The sequence below is a fragment of the Xenopus tropicalis genome, chromosome 8 (assembly GCF_000004195.4).
Source record: "Xenopus tropicalis strain Nigerian chromosome 8, UCB_Xtro_10.0, whole genome shotgun sequence".
NCBI classification, from domain to species: Eukaryota; Metazoa; Chordata; class Amphibia; order Anura; family Pipidae; genus Xenopus; species Xenopus tropicalis.
The window spans coordinates 138,171,640-138,191,592 of NC_030684.2; the positions used below are offsets into that span (position 1 = coordinate 138,171,640).

The 19,953-nt window shown below is 45.4% G+C and overlaps 1 protein-coding gene across 3 annotated transcripts in view; it reads left to right on the top strand.

Moving 5' to 3' along the window:
- The window catches only part of pea15 (proliferation and apoptosis adaptor protein 15), a 51,323-nt gene extending 32,058 nt beyond the window's left edge, over positions 1–19,265 (top strand). For 2 of the 3 annotated variants that reach the window (XM_012969823.2, XM_031890209.1), the window contains exons 2-4: positions 6,170–6,347; positions 11,390–11,545; positions 12,430–19,265. In XM_012969823.2, the coding sequence (XP_012825277.1) occupies positions 6,176–6,347; positions 11,390–11,545; positions 12,430–12,494 (393 nt within the window). In that variant the 5' untranslated portion in view covers positions 6,170–6,175 and the 3' untranslated portion in view covers positions 12,495–19,265. 3 annotated transcript variants of the gene reach the window in all.
- Positions 19,266–19,953: the final 688 nt, after the last annotated feature.

The window sequence follows — 19,953 nt, forward strand, 5'->3', positions numbered from 1 at the left end:
CGGTAGCCAATCACAATATTACAATGCTCACACAGCTAGACTAACCGGTAGCCAATCACAATATTAGAATGCTCACACAGCTAGACTAACCGGTAGCCAATCACAATATTAGAATGCTCACACAGCTAGACTAACCGGTAGCCAATCACAATATTACAATGCTCACACAGCTAGACCAACCGGTAGCCAATCACAATATTAGAATGCTCACACAGCTAGACCAACCGGTAGCCAATCACAATATTAGAATGCTCACACAGCTAGACCAACCGGTAGCCAATCACAATATTAGAATGCTCACACAGCTAGACCAACCGGTAGCCAATCACAATATTAGAATGCTCACACAGCTAGACTAACCGGTAGCCAATCACAATATTAGAATGCTCACACAGCTAGACTAACCGGTAGCCAATCACAATATTAGAATGCTCACACAGCTAGACTAACCGGTAGCCAATCACAATATTAGAATGCTCACACAGCTAGACTAACCGGTAGCCAATCACAATATTAGAATGCTCACACAGCTAAACTAACTGGTAGCCAATCACAATATTAGAATGCTCACACAGCTAGACTAACCGGTAACCAATCACAATATTAGAATGCTCACACAGCTAGACTAACCGGTAGCCAATCACAATATTAGAATGCTCACACAGCTAGACTAACCGGTAACCAATCACAATATTACAATGCTCACACAGCTAGACCAACCGGTAGCCAATCACAATATTAGAATGCTCACACAGCTAGACTAACTGGTAACCAATCACAATATTAGAATGCTCACACAGCTAGACCAACCGGTAGCCAATCACAATATTAGAATGCTCACACAGCTAGACTAACTGGTAGCCAATCACAATATTAGAATGCTCACACAGCTAGACTAACTGGTAGCCAATCACAATATTAGAATGCTCACACAGCTAGACTAACTGGTAGCCAATCACAATATTAGAATGCTCACACAGCTAGACTAACCGGTAGCCAATCACAATATTAGAATGCTCACACAGCTAGACTAACTGGTAGCCAATCACAATATTAGAATGCTCACACAGCTAGACTAACTGGTAGCCAATCACAATATTAGAATGCTCACACAGCTAGACTAACCGGTAACCAATCACAATATTAGAATGCTCACACAGCTAGACTAACCGGTAGCCAATCACAATATTAGAATGCTCACACAGCTAGACTAACCGGTAGCCAATCACAATATTAGAATGCTCACACAGCTAAACTAACTGGTAGCCAATCACAATATTAGAATGCTCACACAGCTAAACTAACTGGTAACCAATCACAATATTAGAATGCTCACACAGCTAGACCAACCGGTAGCCAATCACAATATTAGAATGCTCACACAGCTAGACCAACCGGTAGCCAATCACAATATTAGAATGCTCACACAGCTAGACTAACTGGTAGCCAATCACAATATTAGAATGCTCACACAGCTAGACTAACTGGTAACCAATCACAATATTAGAATGCTCACACAGCTAGACCAACCGGTAGCCAATCACAATATTAGAATGCTCACACAGCTAGACTAACTGGTAGCCAATCACAATATTAGAATGCTCACACAGCTAGACTAACCGGTAGCCAATCACAATATTAGAATGCTCACACAGCTAGACTAACCGGTAACCAATCACAATATTAGAATGCTCACACAGCTAGATTAACCGGTAGCCAATCACAATATTAGAATGCTCACACAGCTAGACTAACCGGTAGCCAATCACAATATTACAATGCTCACACAGCTAGACTAACCGGTAACCAATCACAATATTAGAATGCTCACACAGCTAGACTAACCGGTAGCCAATCACAATATTAGAATGCTCACACAGCTAGACTAACCGGTAGCCAATCACAATATTAGAATGCTCACACGGCTAGACCAACCGGTAGCCAATCACAATATTAGAATGCTCACACAGCTAGACCAACCGGTAGCCAATCACAATATTAGAATGCTCACACAGCTAGACTAACTGGTAGCCAATCACAATATTAGAATGCTCACACAGCTAGACTAACTGGTAGCCAATCACAATATTAGAATGCTCACACAGCTAGACTAACCGGTAGCCAATCACAATATTAGAATGCTCACACAGCTAGACTAACCGGTAGCCAATCACAATATTAGAATGCTCACACAGCTAGACTAACCGGTAGCCAATCACAATATTAGAATGCTCACACGGCTAGACCAACCGGTAGCCAATCACAATATTAGAATGCTCACACAGCTAGACCAACCGGTAGCCAATCACAATATTAGAATGCTCACACAGCTAGACTAACTGGTAGCCAATCACAATATTAGAATGCTCACACAGCTAGACTAACTGGTAGCCAATCACAATATTAGAATGCTCACACAGCTAGACTAACCGGTAGCCAATCACAATATTAGAATGCTCACACAGCTAGACTAACCGGTAGCCAATCACAATATTAGAATGCTGACGTGGCTAGACCCACTTGTATCCAATCATGACCATAGAGTACTCTCATGGCTAGACTATATTAGAATATTTTCAGGCCAAGCCTGTAGCCAATCAGAGTTTCCCTAGCCAATGATGGCAGAGTGGGTATAATGAAGGCTGTATGGCGCTGGGACAGGAGGAGTCCCCGGCACACACACTCCCAGTAGTTTAGTATCTGCCCCCTATGGTGCGCCCCTATCCCATAATAATGCCTAATTGGCCGCCCCGCACTTACACTCACTTTCACTTCTCTCCAGCCAATTAATATCTGACATTCCCTCTTCAATTCCGCTCTCTCGTACCGTTATAGAGGTGGAAGGTGCAGCGAAAAGTGTTAATTAGAATGTCAGCAGCTGCTAACGAGCTCGGGCCGAGAGCTTATACGCACCATTCTGTGCTGAGCATAAAGGGACTGTCTGAATATATTCTTCTCTCCGGAGTCATTTAGACTATAACATTTATATATCATGATCACTAACTGGGGGGCTCAATGGTATCTCTCTGTACAGGCTATGAACAAACTTAGGGGGCTGTTCCTGCTGAATTGTGCTTAGTACAGGGGAATCCCTATGTGCCATAGTTTTATGGTATCTCTCTGTACAGGCTATGAACAAACTTAGGGGGCTGTTCCTGCTGAATTGTGCTTAGTACAGGGGAATCCCTATGTGCCATAGTTTTATGGTATCTCTCTGTACAGGCTATTTGCAAACTTAGGGGGCTGTTCCTGCTGAATTGTGCTTAGTACAGGGGAATCCCTATGTGCCATAGTTTTATGGTATCTCTCTGTACAGACTATGAGCAAACTTAGGGGGCTGTTCCTGCTGAATTGTGCTTAGTACAGGGAATCCCTATGGGCCATAGGTTTATGGTATCTCTCTGTACAGGCTATGAGCAAACTTAGGGGGCTGTTCCTGCTGAATTGTGCTTAGTACAGGGGAATCCCTATGTGCCATAGTTTTATGGTATCTCTCTGTACAGGCTATGAGCAAACTTAGGGGGCTGTTCCTGCTGAATTGTGCTTAGTACAGGGAATCCCTATGGGCCATAGGTTTATGGTATCTCTCTGTACAGGCTATGAGCAAACTTAGGGGGCTGTTCCTGCTGAATTGTGCTTAGTACAGGGAATCCCTATGGGCCATAGGTTTATGGTATCTCTCTGTACAGGCTATGAGCAAACTTAGGGGGCTGTTCCTGCTGAATTGTGCTTAGTACAGGGAATCCCTATGGGCCATAGGTTTATGGTATCTCTCTGTACAGGCTATGAGCAAACTTAGGGGGCTGTTCCTGCTGAATTGTGCTTAGTACAGGGAATCCCTATGGGCCATAGGTTTATGGTATCTCTCTGTACAGGCTATTGGTACAGTAACCTAGTTGAGCAGTGGGAGCCCATTGGTGTAGGTGCCCTGGTTCCAGCAGGGTTTGATAAATGATACGGCGCCACTGAATGGAGCAACCCGATCGCTCCCTTTCTGTAATCGCACCCGTCTCTGGCGGCCATTGAATCTCTGTTACAACAGGTCTCTTTGAAAGCGACTTTCCGGCCCAAAGCCTCAGATTTCTCGTTAGTGACGGCCGAGGGAGTCGTTTGAATGCGATGGCGGCGGGAGGTGCATTGGGAGCGGAAGGGCCTTTATAAATGAGCCCTGTTAATGGTGCGTTCCTGCCAGATACGGCAGTTATACAGGGGAAGCTGTAGGGGGCTCACATAATAATAATACAGAGAGCTGCTCGGGGGCCCGGGGGGGGGGGAATGAATCATCCTGCATTCCTACAGCTCCGGTGTGCGGCCATTGGCTCAGTATCTATATAACTAATGATAGGCCCCAGCCTGGATACTGTCTGCATAATGCTGCTGTCATAGAGATACTTTATCCTAAAATAGAGCATTCTCTCACCGTGACTTTGCTTTATGGCTGAGATTCTAGCTATCTGTATAACAGAGCATTCTGTCACAGTGGCACAGATCCTATCTGATCCCCCCATTGTAAGCAGCAGTCCTGCCCTGCTTTATGGCTGAGATTCTAGCTATCTGTATAACAGAGCATTCTGTCACAGTGGCACAGATCCTATCTGATCCCCCCATTGTAAGCAGCAGTCCTGCCCTGCTTTATGGCTGAGATTCTAGCTATCTGTATAACAGAGCATTCTGTCACAGTGGCACAGATCCTATCTGATCCCCCCCATTATAAGCAGCAGTCCTGCCCTGCTTTATGGCTGAGATTCTAGCTATCTGTATAACAGAGCATTCTGTCACAGTGGCACAGATCCTATCTGATCCCCCCATTGTAAGCAGCAGTCCTGCCCTGCTTTATGGCTGAGATTCTAGCTATCTGTATAACAGAGCATTCTGTCACAGTGACACAGATCCTATCTGATCCCCCCCATTGTAAGCAGCAGTCCTGCCCTGCTTTATGGCTGAGATTCTAGCTATCTGTATAACAGAGCATTCTGTCACAGTGGCACAGATCCTATCTGATCCCCCCATTGTAAGCAGCAGTCCTGCCCTGCTTTATGGCTGAGATTCTAGCTATCTGTATAACAGAGCATTCTGTCACAGTGACACAGATCCTATCTGATCCCCCCCCCATTGTAAGCAGCAGTCCTGCCCTGCTTTATGGCTGAGATTCTAGCTATCTGTATAAAAGTATTTTAAAAATGGAAAAACTTTTGGGCCAGTCATTACAGGGGCTGAAGCTGATGGAACTTGGCTTTTGTAACTTTATAGCACCCGCACTTAATACCAGTCATGGCTGAACCCTAAGGCACCTTAATGTAACCAGAATCAATGAGCGTTGGCACCGGCATTCAGTGGAAATGTCGAGTAAAAGTGGGCGTAATGCTAAAATCAATGCTACAGACTTTTCCGATTTAATATACAGAACGGTCAGCTCGGCACAAAAGCCGTATAACAGATGGTAGTTCTGCCCCCTGCAGGTACATACTGTTATCATCAGATTTGTAACTTGTGGCAGATAACCAATCAGAGCATTAGAAATTAAGCTTATTAAGTTTATCCCAAGAGTCTTCACTGGTGTAGACTTTCCCTGTAGGCAGCAGAAGATCACTGTTGCCCTAGGGCAATGGTTCCCAAACTGTCCCGGAGGAGGCCTGGAACATTGGCAGCGGTGGCTTTCTAGGGACTACTAAAGGCTAGTTTGGGGGACATTTGGGGAGCAAGCCTACAGTATTTGGATACAGCTAAAAAGCCAATATGAAGGTCACTTGGGGTGAGATTTGGGGGATGAACATTAATTTACTGCCCTACATATACTTGGGACTATGGTTGATACACCAATGGTTTCCTTCTTATAGACTAAGGAAGGCCATAACCAAAAGGTAGACCTCCAAGTTGAAGTGAAAAAGTCAGACAACCACTGTCCAAGACGAATTAGGGGTACTTACTGGTTCATAAAAGGGTCCTGGTGATTAGATAGTCAATGGTCAACAACCATCATGGCCATTGTCAAGGCCTTTCAAATTATGAGTGAACCATGGCCACCAGGCAAGGCCTTCAGCTGAAGATTTGCTACCCTGAGTTCTACTGATGTTTTGGCCAAAGGGAATGCAACCAATGAAATAACTTGATGTATGCCTAAACTTGTTCATCCCTGTTCCGATAACATTTCATCCCCCTTTCCTCATAGGCTGACATGGAGGAGTATGACGCTTTACTTCAGGAACTCGCAGAGAACATCACCAACGAGGACCTGGACCTGCTGAAGTCGGCCTGCAAAGAGGACATTCCGAGCGAGAAGAGCGAGCAGATAGCATCCTGCCAGGAGTGGTTCAGCTTCCTGGAAAAGCATGACAAACTGTCAAAAGGTACGGCAAGGGTGGCATTTAGACAGGCCTACCCAGCAGCTGCCATACAGTTTCATGGTCCACTAGGGCAGTCTAGGGACTGAATAACATGTGTGTCCCCTCGATGTTTCATTCAGTCAGGTTTTTTAAAATCTAAGAAGGAACGTTTGCTGAGGAACCTTGCGGAGACCCCAATATTCCACCTGTTTATGTAGAACAGACGGAGTCGCTACCTCCTGTAGTTCCCTGCTGGGAGCCCAAATGTATAAATGACCCAGTGCCTTTCTACCCCAGTGGCCCCCATACTCGCTCAGGGGCCCTAAACACCTACGCACCCAATACCCTTCCCTCCTGTGTGCCTACCTTATACTTCAATGAGACCAGAGAAGGGCAGCGGGGGAGTCAGGTAAGGATCTGGTCTGGGTCGGTGGGGCCCAAGAGAGGCCAATGCCCACTGGGTTTTTTCCAGATGTCCTACCGGCCCATTCTGACTCTTGTAAACTAAGCAGGCCAGCTTCTGGAATGCAGGGGGCCCTAAACTGATTTTGCTTTGGGGCCTAGTATCTTCTGATTACTCCCCTGTTACTTAGCCGGTCGAGACAGGACCACCATCTGTAATTATGGGGACCGATAGAGCCTTCCCCTCAGGGAGCTCATATTATTATTCCACCAGTCCCTTGGGCCCCCTGGGTGGTGGGACCAGCCAACAACTAGGACAGGGCCCCGGGGGGGGGGGGGGAAGAAATGCCCTGGGAATACATGACCAGACCTTTAATCCTTCTGGGCAGTGGCCCATTATTGTATAAACTCACCCCTGAATCTAATCTTTTGCCTCTTGGGGGTCTCAGACTGGATCCCTCCGTGATAGTGTTCCTTTACAGATCCTTTTCTACTGTCGGTAACCTAGGTAACAACTAAAAAGGCGTCCGGCCCTTCCTTGAAGCAAGCTAATATATCTGCCATTGCAGCCATTTTGTTTAATCCTGCCTCAGAGTTTCGCTTCGTCGTGATGAATCCAAATCGTGGCCGAACTCTGCTCCAAGGGGAAAGTAAGGTTCCTGGCAGATAAACAGTACGGCCTGGGATGCCCCCCCCCCCCCCCGTGGGCACCAATCAGCAGCGCTGGTCTCTCCTGCCAGACTAATGAAAGCAACTGCCTCATTGGTCTTCATTTTTTTTATTATTTGTAGTTTTTTTAATGATTTCAGTTTTTGTTCAGCAGCTCTCCGGTTATCTGGTTGCTAGGGTTCAAATGACCTTAGCAACCAGGGAGTGGTAGGAATGAGAGACAGGTATATGATTAGAAGAGGGCCTGAAGAGAAAGATAAGTAATAAATAAGTAATAATAAAACGGTAGCAATCGTTTTTTGGCTGCCGGGGTCAGTGACCCTGGTTTTAAAGCTGCAAAAAATTATATATAAAAATAAATAATGAAGACCAATTGCAAAGTTACTTAGAATTGACCAGTCTACAACATAACAGTTCATGTGTCAGACCCAGACTGGCAGCAGAATGAGTAGGTTGCACCAGGGGTCAGTTGATCAGTGAGTGGGTGCCTAGCAACTATTCTGGCCCAAGCCGGCCTCTGAAAGATGCCCCTTTGCCCATGTATTAATGTATGTAACATACCAGCAGCCCCGGCTCCTGCCCCGCCTGTGATTCTGCTAATGAAAATGACATTTCTTCTCTGCGTCGGAGAAATGGAACTTATTGACCTTTCCGTATCTCCAGTTTCCAACTGCCAACTTGGTCTCCTGGCAACGGCCAACTATGGCTCCCTGGCTGCAGGCAGTTAGGGCTTTGATGTGTGCGTAGAGCGGGGCATGGGAGCTCGGAAGGGGGGGGAACGTGGGGCGAGTAGCTGCCATTAAACTGCTCAGCGACGGGCAGGCCGCCTTGTGGCCAAGGGCTATTACAGGGCAGGTAATGCTCTGAGGGGGGCAAAGAAAATACCCAAAGAAACTTGGATTTTATGGGGGTGATGTAATAAAAGGCACTACGTTTCCACAGTTTCACAAATTTTACAGCAAAGCGAAATGGGACAGATTCGCTCATCACTAGCAGCAACCCATAGCAACCAATCAGCAGGTAGCATTTACTTAGCGCCTGTCTAAAAGCAAACTTCTTATTGGTTGCTATGAGTTACTGCTCCAGGGCAGACTTAGTGCCTTTTATTACAAATGGGGGTATTTGTAGAACTACTTTGCCCCTCCAGCTGTTTATTAAATGCAACTACCACCTTAAAATGACTGATTTGCCCCCGTTCTTACTGTATCACCCACGCCGCAGCCACCATCCAGCCAACCACATTATTGACCCCCCACCGCAAAAAAGGCCTATAGTAACAGCAGCAGCCGCGTGGATATAAATGCTAGTGATTCCAGCCCTGTACTCATCTGGAAAGTGACGGCCCGAAGGACACGGCAATGTCATATTACACGGACCGTACACGTGTTCTGTATGAATGAGCTGGGCGCAATGCATTATGGGTCGGATTCATGAATCAGCAGTAGGGCGTCTCCCTCCCTGCCGTTACAGTCGGAGCTCTGTATATCCATTAATGAATGATTGAGTGGGATCAGATCTGTAAAGGACAAGTACAGGTTAAATGGATGGGGAGGCGGGGTGTCAGTCATCAAAAACATGGACCTTCTGCCCCGGGTCTGGGGTATTTGACAGGGGAGCACCCCCTCTTCATTACCCAGCTATTCTTGAATAAAACTGGGGTGGGTGCATGCCCAGTACCCTAGGAATATTCATAATAGTGTGTAAGCCAATAACAACAGCGATGTTGCCCATAGCAACCAATCAGATCTTTGCTTTTGTTTAAAATTTGCTGATTAGTTGCTATGGACTGTGAACAACATCACCGGTAATGTTGGCTTACACACTATAATAAATATGCCCCTAAGGCTTACTACTCTTAGTAGGCAAGGTCGGACTGGGGGGTGCAGGGCCACTTCCCCGCACCCCCTAGGGGCCCCCACCACTGCACCCCTTAACCCCCCACTGCACCCCCTAACTCCCCACAGGGGCCCCCACTGCACCCCCTAACTCCCCACTGTGGCTCCCTCTGAGCCTCCCTAACACCCCACAGGGGCCCCCACTGCACCCCCTAACTCCCCACAGGGGCCCCCGCTGAGCCTCCCTAACACCCCACAGGGGCCCCCACTGCACCCCCTAACTCCCACAGGGGCCCCCGCTGAGCCTCCCTAACACCCCACAAGGGCCCCCACTGCACCCCTTAACTCCCCACAGGGGCCCCCGTTGAGCCTCCCTAACACCCCACAGGGGCCCCCACTGCACCCCCTAACTCCCCACAGGGGCCCCCTCTGAGCCTTCCTAACACCCCACAGGGGCCCCCACTGCACCCCCTAACTCCCACAGGGGCCCCCGCTGAGCCTCCCTAACACCCCACAAGGGCCCCCACTGCACCCCCTAACTCCCCACAGGGGCCCCCGCTGAGCCTCCCTAACACCCCACAGGGGCCCCCACTGCACCCCCTAACTCCCCACAGGGGCCCCCGCTGAGCCTCCCTAACACCCCGCAGGGGCCCCTGCCCGACATCCTCCCCTGAGCGTGCATAAATGTAACGCATCAGGGGAGGAACACCTTGGCCCGGGGGAGCGCCAGCAAGGGTTGGGTCTGGCCCGCCGGGGCCCTCTGGGTTTTTTCCTGGTGTCCCAGCGGCCCAATCCGACCCTGTTAGTAGGTCCTATTATAATGGAGGAACAGATAAGGAATGAAGAAAGATGGCGGCTCAGCACTCTGGTGCCAAAATGGACTTAGTTGAGCAGCCTCAAATATTTGGTGATGCCCAGGCTTTACCAATGTGGGGTCCTGCTTTGGCTAATGCTATCCAATCAAGAGCGGCCACCACAAGGTGTATGTCCAAGATGGTGTAGCCATCTAACCAAGAGATAGATACTGAGCAAACAGTGAGGCCACGGTGGAATATTCTTTATATTTCAGAAGGATGAGTTGATGAGGATTCGGAACAGACACTAAAGCCGTTATAACAATCCCAGCAAGGGCCTCGTTATGTTCATATGACATTCTCCAACAAGTGAAATGTGTTTTTTTGCGCAGTTGCAGGAAGTCTGGGGTCTAATTAGTGAGTAAGGGGGGTACAGCCCTACCTTCCTGCACTGCAACTGTCATCTCTCTTTATACAGGGACCGGGGGACTGCACCTCAAGGCCACTTAGGGAAAGATTTGGGGACTGTTACCCCAATGTTTCTATATATCTGTAACCTTGTTATGGGCTAAGGGGGCCCAGCCTGAAGGCCAGTTAGGGGGGATTTGGGGTGAGTGCTTATTTGTGCCCTGGGTACCCCTGGAACTATAGCGGGGTGACTGTTACCCCAATGTTTCTATATATCTGTAACCTTGTTATGGGCTAAGGGGGCCCAGCCTGAAGGCCAGTTAGGGGGGGATTTGGGGTGAGTGCTTATTTGTGCCCTGGGTACCCCTGGAACTATAGCGGGGTGACTGTTACCCCAATGTTTCTATATATCTGTAACCTTGTTATGGGCTAAGGGGGCCCAGCCTGAAGGCCAGTTAGGGGGGATTTGGGATGAGTGCTTATTTGTGCCCTGGGTACCCCTGGAACTATAGCGGGGTGACTGTTACCCCAATGTTTCTATATATCTGTAACTTTGTTATGGGCTAAGGGGGCCCAGCCTGAAGGCCAGTTAGGGGGGATTTGGGGTGAGTGCTTATTTGTGCCCTGGGTACCCCTGGAACTATAGCAGGGTGACTGTTACCCCAATGTTTCTATATATCTGTAACCTTGTTATGGGCTAAGGGGGCCCAGCCTGAAGGCCAGTTAGGGGGGATTTGGGGTGAGTGCTTATTTGTGCCCTGGGTACCCCTGGAACTATAGCGGGGTGTTACCCCAATGTTTCTATATATCTGTAACCTTGTTATGGGCTAAGGGGGCCCAGCCTGAAGGCCAGTTAGGGGGGGATTTGGGGTGAGTGCTTATTTGTGCCCTGGGTACCCCTGGAACTATAGCGGGGGGACTGTTACCCCAATGTCATTTCCAATTCTCTTTCTAACAGACAACCTTTCATACATCGAACACATCTTTGAGATTTCCCGACGCCCCGACCTCCTCACCATGGTCATCGACTACAGGACCAAAGTTCTGAAGATCTCAGCAGAGGAAGAACTTGACACAAAACTCACTCGGATCCCCAGCGCCAAAAAGTATAAAGGTGGGCGGAGCTACACTTTCCCCATACACTATACAGTACAAGTCCCCCGGTGTCCTAACGACTAGTTCATTATTCTCTCCAATCAGAACACGAGCCAGTGAGATTATCTAACACTGAGTTATTTTGGTGGCACGATATCTCTCTAATTGGCAATTCATTATATGGAGGAGAAATCCAGAACTATCTAATGGGAAATATGATATAATCATCTCAGGCTGGGAGTGAATATACACATTAATGGGGCCTTCACATTTAATGTGAGATTAGAAACACAGAGAGACGAATACATATCTCTCATGTTTAATTACTCCTAATTGTTGACGAGCTTTACTTGCTGAAAATATACGGGCAGCTTGATTTGTGATTGGTCCATTTTGCTTAGTAATATATTATTATAGATACTCTGTCCAACTAGGACATAAGTGTAAGTGAGCTTTAGGAATTGTGCCCTTGTCCTGCCCTGTTTAAGGGGGTTTATGGCAACTGCCAATCAGGATTCAATCACAACGTTCTAGATCAGGGATCCCCAACCTTTCTTACTCGTTAGCCACAGTCAAATGTAAAAAGACTTGGAGAGCAACACAAGCACCATAAAAGTTCATGGAGGAGCCAAATAAGGGCTGTGATTGGCTATTAGGGGCCTCTATGCACCCTATCAGCTTACAGGGGGCTATTTGGTAGGAAATCTTGTTTTTATTCAACCAAAACTTGCCCCCAAGTCAGGAATTCAAAAATAACTCCTTGGTTTGGGGGCACTGAGAGCAACACCCAAAGGGTTGGGGAGCAACATGTTACCCTGAGCCAATGGTTGGGGATCACTGTTCTAGATCATTGATTGTCCTTCAGTCTTCTTCCCATTGACTCATGTCTCGTCTCCCCTTTAGATATTATAAGGCAGCCCTCAGAAGAGGAGATCATCAAGCTGGCCCCACCTCCAAAGAAAGCCTGAAGGAGGAGAGGAGAAGACCCTACATCCTGTTGGTCTCCATTGTTCTAGCTCACCTGTTCACTTTGGATCTCCCTGCCCCTCCCCTGTGCACATCCCCATCAAGTGCAAGGTCGGAGCTCGGGGTGGGGCACAAGTAGATCCGCGCTCATCGATGACCACTAACAAGAGTCCTAACCCCATTGTGTGTGCTCTGTGTCTTGCAGTCTGTCCATCTCCCCCCCCCCCCCCCAACTCCTGACGCGTTTTGTAAGTGTGCGTTTTAATAGAAGTAATTTTTTTTCATTTGTCTTATTTTCGTGAGATAAGAAGTGGCTTGATACTATTTTATTATTGATTTGTGTGGTTTTGAGATTTCTATGCAAATGGAAACTAAACCTTTCTAGACTTTTCCCCTTCTCCTTGCCTCAGCTACCTCCGTTTCCACCATAGCAGACTGCAGATGGCCCCAGGAGCGTGGCCACAGGCAAGGGGGGGAGGGGCTTGAATGTTGGTGTGAGGCTGTGTAATGTCTTTGATGTTCAATAAGGAGGCGGTGACTGGTTCTGAACTGGACATTCCGACCCAGATTGGGAGCTCTGCTTGGCATGATGTCTGGGAGAACAAGAAAATGGGGACAGTTGGTCCCATCAACTTGCCTAATTAGTCTAATGAATTACTATAGTAGATAAACCTAGAACCTTCACAAGGTCTTCCCTTGATCTGAGGAACTAACAAATCTAGCATTAGAAGATAATTAAGTTTATTGGGTTACAAGCTGACTGGCAATATTACCCCCCTCCCCCCACAACAGCCTCAAGGATGGAACAATGTTTGGCCAAGCCAAGAAGGTTTGAAGGGGGATCTGGGATACAAACAGAGGTGTAATTATAGGAGTAGACCCTGTGACTTCTATGGGGCCCATCAAGGCACCAACTACTATTACTACTACTACTGTAGTAGGGGGGTGGGGTCTAAAATGAGTTTCCTGTAGAGCCCAGAACTTGTAGCCCACTGGATGCAACAGAATTCCAAACAGCTAAGAATTAACCTCAAGCTGATGACTTATGAAGATCTTCTGAAGATCTTAGAAAGGATAACTTTGCTGAACCTAGAGTAGGGTTTATTATGTTATTACAGCCCTCAGCTTCCTTCCACCTGTAATAAAACAATAAGCATGCTGGGATATGTAGTCAAGCAATGTATAAAGCCTATATTAGATGGAGCTTGTAACCCATTGGCACACAGACAGACCATGCCACCGTATTCCTCTTATGATTGGGTGAAATAATAAGAATATTAGAGTGAAACATAGCTATAAATTGCACCCAGACTGTACTGGACCAATAGATTTATAGGGAAAATGTTAAGCTGAAGGAGCCGACCAATTAAAGAGCCAATGGTATGTAAAGCCTGGTAGTGGTAGTATAGGGTTACTTAATCAGAGTATAATATGTGTTATAGACATGGAGTAGATGGAACGAGTAAGTGAGAGAAGAAAAAAATATATATTTGAGTCAACTGATCTCTACACGGCAAAATAGTGCCAGTTCTGCCGAAGGATGGGATTTGTGACTGGGCCGGGAACGTGAGAGGTCTAGGTGTTTCTAGAGCAGTTTATAGGACTGACGCCCAATGGAAAGGCTTGTTATGTATGGGCAACAAAATGGCGGAGGAATGGCCAAGGAGATCCAGAGAGGAGATAATGCTACAGAAATGGTGTCCCTCCGGAACTCCTTTACCCCACTCCTGGCCCGATTCTGTTTAAAGGACACGTTAAGCTCAGAATGGACTTTTAGTAGGCAGGGAACCAGGAAACGTAAGGCAATATATTTGGGATTGGAATCTGGTGAGGAATCAAACTGGCACAATGAGGCGTATTTCATTTAGATCATATAAAGGGAATATGGCTGGTCATATAAAGGAGGTACCTGGGCTGGTTTAGAGTAGGGTATTAGAAAGAGCCCTTGGGATAATAATAATAATAAGAAGAAGAACATCCACATTACCAGAATTCTACTTGATACCCCAAGGCATGGGTCAGAAATATTGGTTCACAGGGTATGTGGTGTAGTTCATTGGTTGGGTTAACTTTCCCTTTCAAACTGGGTTCCTGCATTCACCATTCAAATTCAGTCAAGGATTCCCCCCCCCCCCACTGATGGAGTATGGGAATCAGCAATTTATCTGCTCAGAAACCAATTCCTGGTCCCGCTACAGTTTGAGTGCATATTTATAGTTATTTTGGGTTATTTCCAAACAGTTTCAAGAGCCAAACTGGGTTTCCTTCCCAGGATTCCCTCTGCTCTCTCTCTCTCTAGGTTTAGCAAATGCTGAGGAACAACCATGGGTTCTATCTGTTTCTTAACCATTTCTAGATATGGTGTAACATCTCCTGGTTACAAGAATAGCCTCCACACACGAGGCCTCGGCTATAATGGGCCGTCGTCACTCAAGGCCAAAGCCCCGAAGAACAAAGACTTGCGCAATGTTCAGTCGAGAGCCGCTCACCCACTCTTGTTGGTTGTGTGTTTCCACTCAATTTGCCAAGGGTCGTAAGGAAATCTGTGTTGTCACTGCTTCTATGAGATTGCTGGGAAGGAGCGCGTGGTGCCTTTGTGTCCCCGTCGGTGGTTGTTATCGTTTCTCTTTAATGAGGCCGCCTCTGCTGAAGGGCGGCCAGTTCTTTTGTCACTGTGCTCTGTTAGGTTCTGCAAGCAAAAAAGCAGCTTATTCTATAAATGCCACACAGCAGAGATTCTAATAGGTTCTGTAGAGGATTTATCACTGCATGTAAAAATACCCTGTTGACCTGATACAATGGGGTCTGCTATTTTTGGAAGATGCTCCATTCAAACGCTTTTGAGCGTCCAACATCCATCATTTTGTCCTGAGTACAAGTTCTAGGCATCGGGAACGTTCTGTTGCAGTCTAGGGGACACCTCCTAGTAGAACTGATGGGAAGTAGAACTAACTGTCAATATCATCTTGCAATTGCCAATGGGGTATCTTCCAGAAATGAAGGGTTATCGTTGGGTTCAGTTGGCCGCAGAGCTGAACTTGAAGACCCACCACTAGATCCTTTGCTTAAATTAGATATAAGTCATCTCTATTATATCTGTTGCATTAGAGGGCATCATTCCTTCCTTTGAGTCAGTGATTCATTGGATATTTCAATACCCAATGACATTACAGACGAAGGGTGTCCACCTACTGTTCCCATCATGTTCAGCCTGGTTTGGCCAGGTAGTCTGGTAGATTTCGACACTGCCTAGATGTTTGGCTGTGAATACAAGGTTGGGTATTGGTGTCAGTAGATCAACGTGGTCTTGGAGAAGAGAAAGGTGGCCATGCATGTAGGTGGCCACTGTTGAGACATTCATCCGCTTGGCCGGCAGGCTAACTGATCATATATCATGGAGGGTCGCCCACTGCATGGTCACCTTTATTGTTCCGTAGCTAACGTCAACTATGGTGCAAACCAATGGACGGGCTGCATTCTGGGCAGATCGAGATCGAGGACATCAAAGTCCACAAACTGGTGGACGCACCTTGGACACCTCCATATTGATGCCCTCTTAAACGCCCGTCATATGCCTTACAATGCACAATATTTATTATCACCCCAATATCCCGCAGTAAGAATGACATTTTTCAAAATTCTTCAACATATTTTTTTGTAACGACGGCTGAAAAACAAATATATTCGTATATATTTATCGAATGATTCCTATTGGGCGCGCAAAATAAACGTTTTAGCCAATTGGCACGTCTCAATGTGAAAGGGGAAATCCCGAGCGCTATTTTTGTAACAGATACGAATAGTCTTCTACCAGAAGGTCTGAGTTTTATTTTATTACCTAATAAATTATATATTGCAGTAGATATTAACAAATACATATAAATATATATATATTATTCTGAAACTCAGATGAAGGATTTTTTTCCCCTTTTACCATAAGACTCGAAAAAAGAATTTTGAAAATTTGTCGAAATGATTTCATTCGCTCTAACCTTTGCTTTCAACTATGAGCAGATTTCCTAAATTTCAAGGTTTTTTTGAAATTTCAAAAAAATTCAAATTCAAAATTTTAGATTTCCTAAATTTCAAGTTTTTGGGAATTTCGAAAAAAATTCAAATCTGAAATTCTGCAAAATCTCCAATTTTTAAAAGGAAAAGCTTGAATTTGAATATACAACTCCCATTGGCTGTCAAATCTTCCAGTTTGAGGGTTTTTTTCTCAAAAATTTGAGCTGGGAAGACTCAAAATTGAAAAAATTGCTGGAAAACGCAATTGAGAATTTGATAAAATCGGCCCCATAGTGGGGGAAGAGCAAATTTCAGGTTTCCGCTATTATACTACAACTGCTCCTATATTCCATGGCTATGGCCGCCATATTCCAGTATGATATAAACATTCCATACAGATCCGGCTGCCATTTTGTCGCTGTATAGAGGTTTTGGCACATAAGTGGCTTAATTATAATTGTTTTACTGTTATTTGTGAGCTTTGTATGATATGGAAGGTCTCAGTTGTAACTACATGATATCTGTGTTGTATTCCCACTAAGACGTAAGCCGCGTGGTTATACCAGGACATCCAACAGATTTAGCATCATTCTACCCCAACCCTCTCGATACGTGGCAGGAAAACGGTCCATTCTCATCTTCAGTTAATGCGAATAGTGCCTTCCTAGCCGATAGACTGTAGACTAGTTCCCTACGGGAGGGGCCACCGGAAGATTCAAAAATGAAAGTCTCGGTTCATGGGACTCGGCGATGTCCTACCAAGGTCGTTATGGGCAATCAGCCTTGCTCCTCAATGGCCTACGACACACTCGCTAGCATACTGTAGGTTTGACCACCCAAAGCCATTACAGTACCGAAAGCCAAATAAACCACTCAAGAAATTGCATTTTTGGAAAACCACCGAAACCCCAAAGCCTTAAACCTGTCTGACCTCCTATTTCAGTAATTATTAGCTCACGACCAATCAAAAAGCTAGTAGCTGTGTCTTGATAGACTTTTTATACACATATTAGGAGGTATCATATTCCAAGGGAGAAGAGGCAGATGTTATTGGGATTCCCTTGGAAGACACAGTGCTCCACCAAGTGGCAGTAAGCCCTAACTAACCAAAAGTAGATTGTTTTGTGGGCTAAATGTATTATGGACCTAGGAAATATAGCTGAAGGGCTCTGTCACCTTAATCTCTAAAGAACACCTGTCCATTGAGTTTTTTTCCTGGTGTCCCACCAGTCCAGTCCGACCCTGTTTGTCTCCAAAGAGAGAGGCATTTTAGGAACTGGAGGCTACATCCAGAAGGCCAATGTATTCCTACAGCTCTCAAGTAAACTTGGCTTACTCTGGTTAACTCAATTCAACTTGTCTGCAATCTGATTGGTTAGTTTAATGTATATAAAGGTGGCCAAATTTAAAAAACTGGCCCTTAGGTGTAGGTATTTGAAGCCCCACATCAAGGAACGGGGTCAATGATCTCTTTGGTAGGGTTGAATAACGGATTTTACCTGTCTCTGACTAAATTCGTAGAACTAAAAAAGTCTGCATTTCATTGCGGTAAAATGGCCTTCTCTTAGAATTCGAAAAAACCGCCGGGATTCGGCCGAATCCCGAACCGAATCTGGGATTTGGTGCATCCCTAATCCTTACAGAAATCTATATTGCAAGTGGCCTTGACCAGGTTTTCTTTTTTTTTTTTTCATTTTCCACCGCAAATTTGAAAAAATTTTTAAAATTTGCTTTATTTCCACTTTCATAACAAGTAAAAAGTAAAATATTTGCCTCTGGGAAAAAGCCATAAAGTAGTAAAAAAAACCTAAATATACCTTAAGAGAGAGTCGGGGAAACGTTTGGTGCGATTGCTGATGCAGGCTTACAGTTGCCACAACCTAGTCGGGGGTTCCGAATGCTGCACTTCCCTGCCTTAAAATCCCATCAACTACTCACCAGAACTTCAGATGCAGCACAAAAATAGGGATTTTTTTTTTTTATGCCGACGCCCATTGTTCGTGTTCTCGTTTCCGGGTTCCATTTGCTCTTTCCCAGCATACAGCGCTAAGACCGTGTTAACTGTGTGTACATATATATTATAAATATATGTATATTAAATATAAAATGAGTCGTTCCTCTTGCTGTTACGTGTTAATTTATTGCCAAGCTGAACAAGACTTGAGAAGAAGGAATCCATTTTGATTTTCTATAATAAAAAAAAAATCAAAAAAACAAAAAAAATATAAAAGGTATATTCAAAAATTGAGGGAAGGGGGCGGATACGAAACAAAAACAAATATATTTTTTGAATATCCAAAACAAAAATATATTTAAACGTATATTTGACAGAAGGAAACGTGTAATGGGGCAGAATGAAAAACTACCCCCTTGATAGTGAATCACTGCCGACGATAAATTCTAGTCGAAGACCGGCGGTACAAATATTGCTCTCGGCGACCAATAGGGTGGTGGCACCGCCCCGCGACTACAGCGAGCGCACAAATTTCCCGGACACGAGACTGCGAGAGTTTGAGGCAGGGGGGGGAAACGTTACAATGTGAAATTATTATTTGAAAAATGTTATTTTGCACTGAACATCAAGAGGTTGTTGTGTGCTCGAGTTTGCTAAAAAATAAATAAAAAACATTAAAAAAAAAACTATATATGAATATTGTTAGAAGCAAATGAAAAGTGATTCAGTTCCCACGCTTTGCTTTTTGCATTCAACTCGAAATGTCAAATTAAAAACCGTTAATTGTGCTAATAAAGTTTACTGTATGGATCTTCGGCATTTTTATTGTGTTTTTGTTCTAATTATTGGGGTTCCGTGTTGGTCAAGGAGGGCAAAAGAAAAGCAATGAGTAGTAGGGGTATAATGGAACTGAAATGGCATCCCCGTCTGTTGGTCGGTTCTTCCGACCATGATCGAGTCGGGAGAAAAGTTTTGGAGAACGGGGAACTCTTCTGATGTTGCTCTTCTTGGGAAAGACAATAGAAAAGTCATCTGACATTTCTGGTTCCTGGCAGCCAGACATTAAGGTCCTTATTAGACTTGGGCATGGAAACAGACTTGTCCTTTATTTCCAGGGGACCAGAATTTGTACTAAATTTGTACTAAACTTACGAGGTGTTGGTCAGTTCTTCTGACCATGATTAAGTCGGGAGAAAAGTTTAGAAGAACAGTGAACTTTTCTAATGTTGCTCTTCTAAGGAAAGACAATAGAAAAGTCATCTGAGATTTCTGGTTCCTGTCAGTTAGACTTTAAGGTTCCTATTACACTTGGGCATGGAAACAGACAAGTCCTTTATTTCCAGGGGACCAGAATTTTTTGGAGGGAGATTGTAGGCTTCAGAGGAGGCTTTTACCCTGCAGAAGTCAGAGTCAATTGGCTGAAGAAAAAGAAAGGATAATTTCTCTGATAAAAAAAACAAGAATGTTCTATTATGGTGCTTCCTCTGCTCTTGGGATCT